Source organism: Lolium rigidum, chromosome 5, assembly GCF_022539505.1.
Source record: "Lolium rigidum isolate FL_2022 chromosome 5, APGP_CSIRO_Lrig_0.1, whole genome shotgun sequence".
NCBI lineage: Eukaryota > Viridiplantae > Streptophyta > Magnoliopsida > Poales > Poaceae > Lolium > Lolium rigidum.
The window spans coordinates 265,472,683-265,479,139 of record NC_061512.1 but is presented as its reverse complement, the minus strand read 5'-3'; the positions used below and the strand labels follow the sequence as shown (position 1 = coordinate 265,479,139).

At 47.3% G+C, this 6,457-nt stretch overlaps 1 protein-coding gene across 1 annotated transcript; it reads left to right on the top strand.

Moving 5' to 3' along the window:
- The first annotated feature begins 326 nt into the window (after positions 1 to 326).
- Positions 327 to 5,556, top strand: LOC124651305 (potassium transporter 18). Its single transcript, XM_047190404.1, has 10 exons — positions 327 to 470; positions 692 to 850; positions 1,061 to 1,286; positions 1,888 to 2,133; positions 2,989 to 3,039; positions 3,322 to 3,579; positions 3,667 to 3,719; positions 3,894 to 4,008; positions 4,082 to 4,336; positions 4,436 to 5,556. The coding sequence occupies exons 2-10, from the start codon at positions 731 to 733 to the stop codon at positions 5,449 to 5,451; spliced, it is 2,340 nt and encodes a 779-aa protein (XP_047046360.1). The 5' UTR covers positions 327 to 470; positions 692 to 730; the 3' UTR covers positions 5,452 to 5,556.
- Positions 5,557 to 6,457: the final 901 nt, after the last annotated feature.

Here is a 6,457-nt window from a genome sequence, read left to right as displayed (position 1 = left end):
AAAAAATACAGTTTTGACTTCGATGGTTTGTGTAAACAATGAGTATGATTCTGACAGCGCACGAGCAAAATACCCAATTTTTATTCAGTTTACTCCTCAATTATTGAGAACGAACGGACAAAACCGTATAGCGACAAGTTCCAAATCATCCACCTCTCCGATCCACATCAACCAATCAGTCAGTTCATTATCCGACAAATTCCCGCCGAGCTGCGCCGCCAGCCAGCGGAAGAGGAGAACTCCACTTTTTCCATCCTAAAAATCCAGTCTTCGCTCTCGGGACCGGCGCGCACCCCGCCGGAACCGATCCTTATCGCCGCCGGCGTCTGTTCTTTCCTCTCCTCCTTACCACGTATGGGCGAGAAGGTACTGGCGGTCCCCGGCGGCGCGCGCTCGCCGTCCCGGTCAGACGAATCTACGGTCTTGCCATTGGTCACTGGCCACGGAGTATCCTGCTCTAGCTTCTGAAGGTCAGCGATCGATTATCCCTTCGGTTGCTGGTGATATTTGACTGTTGGCAATTTGTAAGCCTGCAAAAAGTTGGATGTCTTGGTTACTGTTCTCTCCTATATGTAGCTGCGCAGCTGTGCCCAGATTTAAGATCGATTAATTATGTCATGTGCTGCTCATTTGTTTCTATGTACACTAGATAGATTAATTCAGGCTAAGATAGTTTCTTCATTTCCTGCAGTTCGTAAGATACTGCTGCTGATTGGTCTGAACTGAGCTCATGGAGACTGTTTCGACAAACGAGGGTTCCGGTAAGGGTGCGATGTGGGAGCTGGAAAGGAATCTCGATCAGCCCATGGATGCAGAGGCCGGGAGACTGAGGAATATGTACAGAGAAAAGGTGGTTACTAGTGTCATTCAAAAAACGCTCGTCGTTTCGATGCCAGTTTTCGCCAATTAGGATGTGTTTTTTTTTTGTTTAACACATCCACAAAGGTTGTGAAACACCGGCCAGATGTTGCCTGAGATGCACGGTTGATTTGAAATGAATAGCTAAAGTATATGATAACTAACTCTCTCTTTGCCCTGTTTTCCTCTCTTGTGTTTGCAGACCTACCCAACAATTTTGCTGCTGCGTCTAGCCTTCCAAAGCCTTGGTGTGGTATTTGGAGACTTAGGCACATCACCTCTTTACGTTTTCTACAACATCTTTCCTCAGGACATAGAAGACACGGAGCAAGTGATTGGAGCGCTCTCGCTTATTATCTACTCCCTTACCCTGATTCCACTTGTCAAATATGTGTTCATTGTCTTGAGGGCGAACGATAACGGCCAAGGTAAGAATCTTTCTTGCTCTGTCAAAAGTTTTGCGTCAACTATATCTATAAGATAATGCAGTAAATACCTACAGCATGTTCTATGACCGTCTGGAGATCACCGGAAAGTGAAAAGCTCGTCTGTTAGGGAATTACGATACAAGGTCACATTCTTCCTGAAGTCCATGTAACAGAACAGTTGCTTAGGCTCTTTGTTAGTTAGGCTCTGAACTTAGACCTGTCCAATATGAAGAGATTCTAACTTCTTCGGAACTAATTAGCTATATCTCCCCCTTGCGTAAATGTTGTTTTGTATATTTAAGAAATCCATTCATAGGAAAATGCTGGCGGTAGACTATGAAACCATCAATGTAAGTTCCGCATTTTGTCTATGCAGCTGCCTCATGTAGGGACAGAAGTTTAGTGCACCCCAGTACAATTATGATACCTGATACAGTACCTCGCAATAAATCGGTATATATATTAGTATGAGACAACAATGTGTCGCACAGACAACTTGTCCCAAAATGGTGTGATGCTTAGGAAATTACTGCAATTCCAATCTCACCTGCGGTGTTACACCATGAATATTAATGTGCTCATGGCTTATTTGTTACTTCAGGTGGAACATTTGCTCTTTATTCGCTGCTTTGCCGGCACGCAAAGATAAACATTATTCCCAACCAACATAGAACAGATGAAGATCTAACAACATACAGCCGTCAGACATATGACGAGAAATCTCTTGCTGCAAAGATAAAAATATGGTTAGAGGGGCATCAATTCAGAAAGAATGTCATCCTTATTCTTGTACTCTTTGGTACTTGCATGGCTGTTGGAGATGGAATTCTCACTCCTGCCATATCAGGTGAGTGCCTGCATGTTTTATCATTCCTTACTGTAAGATTTTCTCAAAGTTCATATTCATAGCGTAACTAGGGGATATCAGCCTGACATGAACCGGTAAACCAGCATCTTCAGTCATAAAACCCTGTCCTTGCCTACTAAGCATCGAATTAAGTTACCGGAAACGTTCGGCAAGAAATGCATGTCGGTAATTCCTTTGGGTACACTGAACCAATTATTTTCCTTTTAGAGGCTACCTTGACAGCAATCAATTGGATAATGGCCCTAGGGTCCACGAGGTGACCATGTACCCAGTTGATGCAGCTGCAGCCTTACCAGTGCAGAGAGGAGGGAGACTCTTGTGAAATAGATTTATTTATTTTTCTAGTTAATTCAACCAAAGGATGTGGCAGACTCTTGCCCCTAACCCTAACACAAGTAACTAATGTTTATCCTTACTTACTTGAGCCCAATGGTTCAGTCCCTTAGCTACCGAATGTATAGATAACAAACTATGGACATATAAACCTACAGAAGAAACTATCCTTGTATGTATAGCTGCCTAATTGGGTGCTCCTCCAAGGGCTTTATGCCCTTGAATAAGATGAAAAGCTTAGGCCATGGACTTTCTGTCTTCGGTTCTGTGCTATATTGATATTTATCTGCACCTTTCTGTTCTTACTTTATTATTCCGAGCCTCTGACATACCAACTAAACCTTTTATTAGCGGAAGAGACCAGTGAAATTTTACTGTTTTTGTATCTATTTTAGTATTCTGTATTCTTCATATCTTGCTCCTGATGTTTGTGGTTTCATAGTTCTACTGTTAACTTCTGCCCAATTGAATAGATATTAACGACTGCCTTACAATTCACAGTTCTTTCAGCAACTGGTGGAATACAGGTTGAAGTACCTGGGATGAGAAATGGTATGTGTGCAATGTTGAAGTTAGTACTGTTTTCAGCTTTCGTTACCTTTACCATGCCCTCTTTCATATCAACTTGCTATTGCTTCTCAGAGGAGGATGTCAAATTTGACGTTGATGTTCATTAAACCAGCACTGTTGATACCAACCTTATATAAGTCAACATATTGTTTTGTCTGTGGAATGATAAACCTACCATGCTAACTGCAAGTTGAAGCATTTTTCTTTTACCTGTGGAACTTTGTTAATGGTAGTTTGCTGGGAACAATTATGTTTCTTCTGCAGATGTGGTTGTAATAGTCTCCGTGGTGATATTGATTGGACTGTTCAGCATGCAGCACTATGGTACAGATAAAGTCAGTTGGCTTTTTGCACCGATAGTATTCCTTTGGTTCATACTTATTGGAGTCCTTGGAGCGGTGAACATTTATAAATATGACAAGTCAGTTCTTAAGGCGTTCAATCCTATTTATGTATATCGTTACTTTAAGCGAGGGAAGACTAGCTGGGCTTCCCTAGGAGGAATCATGCTCAGCATAACAGGTCCGAGATCTTCCCAATTTTTATAGGGTTGCTTGTACTCTGTAAACTGGCCAACAACCAGACATGACTCTTTTGCTCATACTGCAGGGACAGAAGCACTGTTTGCCGACCTTTCATTTTTCCCTGTACAAGCTATTCAGGTACCATTTGTTGGTTGTGACTTGTGATTGTTAACAGTCAGAAGCACTATTAGTATTCTAAATTACATTTCTTAGGGGCATCCATTCGATAGATCTTTTTACAGTCAGAACTACATTTTTTTAGAACCAGTCTATTTGCTTGCTTTCTGACATTTTTATCGTTTCGATATGCAGATTGCTTTCACTACGGTTGTGTTCCCATGCCTTCTTCTGCAGTATACTGGTCAAGCTGCATATATAGCTACCTACAAGAAAAAGGTCATCCATTCCTTCTATTATTCTCTTCCAGGTAATATTCGTACCTAGGAACTTCCCAGTTACCGTATCCAGAGGATGCATAAGGACCTAGTTATTTCTCGCAGAAAGTATACTTTGGCCAGCGTTCGTCGTTGCAACAGCTGCTGCAATAGTTTCAAGCCAGGCAACTATATCCGCGACTTATTCTATTATCAAGCAAGCACTTGCTGTGGGATGCTTCCCCAGGGTGAAGATCATCCATACTTCGAAGAAGTATCTTGGCCAGATATACAGTCCAGATATCAATTGGATCCTCATGATTCTCTGCATCGCAGTCACAGCTGGGTTCAAGAATCAGTCCCAGATTGCAAATGCATATGGTAAAAAACTGTTGTTTCTCCCTTAATATAGAATTTTTATCATTGCAGTGTGCGCTCGTCCTCTGTCCTAACACGGGTGTGTTTCTGGGGCGTAAACAGGTACTGCTGTCATAATAGTTATGCTCGTGACAACATTTCTCATGATCCCCATAATGCTGCTGGTATGGCGCAGCCACTGGAGCTTGGTCGTCCTCTTCACCGTGCTGTCACTGGCGGTCGAGATCCCGTACCTGACTGCTGTCATGCAGAAGATCGACCAGGGAGGCTGGGTTCCGCTTGTGTTCGCCGTGGCAATCCTCGTCATCATGTATGTGTGGCATTACGGCACGCTCAAGCGCTATGAATTCGAGATGCACAGCAAGGTCTCCATGGCGTGGATCCTCGGGCTCGGGCCGAGCCTCGGCCTTGTCAGGGTCCCCGGGATGGGCCTGGTGTACACGGAGCTGGCGAGCGGCGTCCCCCACATCTTCTCGCACTTCATCACGAACCTGCCGGCGATCCACTCCACCCTGGTGTTCGTCTGCGTCAAGTACCTGCCGGTGTACACCGTGCCGCCAGACGAGCGGTTCCTCGTGAAGCGGATTGGGCCCAAGAGCTTCCACATGTTCCGGTGTGTGGCACGGTACGGGTACAAGGACGTCCACCGGAAGGATGACGATTTCGAGAAGATGCTCTTCGGCAGCCTGCTGCTCTTCGTCCGGCTGGAGAGCATGATGGAGGAGTACACCGACTCCGACGAGTACAGCGCCCGGGATCAGCAGGAGCTGATCCATGAAGGTAGCAGTGATGCTGACCTCAGCTACGCATCCCGTGACTCCATTGTCCCGGTGCGCACCCCGAACCACGGCTCAGGGGGGCAGACGACGATGACCATGACGCCGGGGTTCCAGACGGTGGGCGACGAGGTGGCGTTCTTGAACTCGTGCCGGGATGCTGGGGTGGTTCACATACTTGGGAACACCGTCATCCGGGCACGCAGAGACTCGGGGTTCGTGAAGAAGTTCGCCATCGACTACCTGTACGCCTTCTTGAGGAAGATCTGCAGGGAGAACAGCGCCATCTTCAACGTTCCCCATGAGAGCCTGCTGAACGTTGGGCAGGTGTTCTATGTGTAGTTCAAACTTCAAACCGAATGCAAATCAATGTGTGTAGATTATGTACAGGGAATTGTACGGTGATGAATTTTGAAGTGATAATTATGCATATCTGAAAGCTATAGAATGTAACTGGACAAATTTCAGTGCGGTGCGATTCATATACGTGTTTGAATCCAATTAGTACTTTTTTACAGAAAGTTCATATAACTCGGAATCCGGATACCAATATATGTCCAATTACAATGGACCAATTCTGAATATGTACCTGTCCTAATCGGATTACCTACACGACGCTGCACATATATATGCATCAGTGTCCGGCGTTCATCATAATTAAAAGCCATGGATACCACGGCAACCTCGCTTGCAGAATCCACGATCACCATGCCGGACAGCGAGCAGCGGCTGCCCGACGATCTCGTCACCGACGAAATCCTGACGCGCCTGCCGGCTGCCGCCGCCGCACGCTTCCGGGAGGTCTGCCGGGCGTGGAACGCCGCGATCACCTCCAACCACTTCGTCGCCGCGCACGCCAGGAGAGCAGCCGCGCGCCAGCCGGAGATCCTCTTCTTCCCGCCGGCCGAGGGCCCCTCCACGTCCTTCTACACCTGCTCCCTCGCGCAGGCCGGCAGCGCCCCCCGCAAGCTCCTCACCGTGGGCAACCTCGCCGCGGAGTACGTCGTGCTGTCCCGGAGGCCATGCCACGGGTTCACGCTCGTTCGCGACGCCCGGTCGTCGGAGCACTTCGTCTTTAACCTCTCCACCGGCGACCACGCCGTGCTGCCGCGGTGCGAGCCGGCCAAGACTTTCAGAGTCCCGACCTTTCAGCTCCCCTACAATTCTCGTTTCCACCCTACCATGGCGCCATGGGCTCCCTTTGAGTACTCGAGCACCGGGCTCGGCTTCGACCCGGCGACCGGCGAGCACAAGGTGGTCAGGCTGTTTGCGAACTGGAAGACGAAGGTCAAGTGCCAGGTGCACACGCTGGGGTCACGCGGGTGGCGGCCCTGCGCCGGCGACGTGC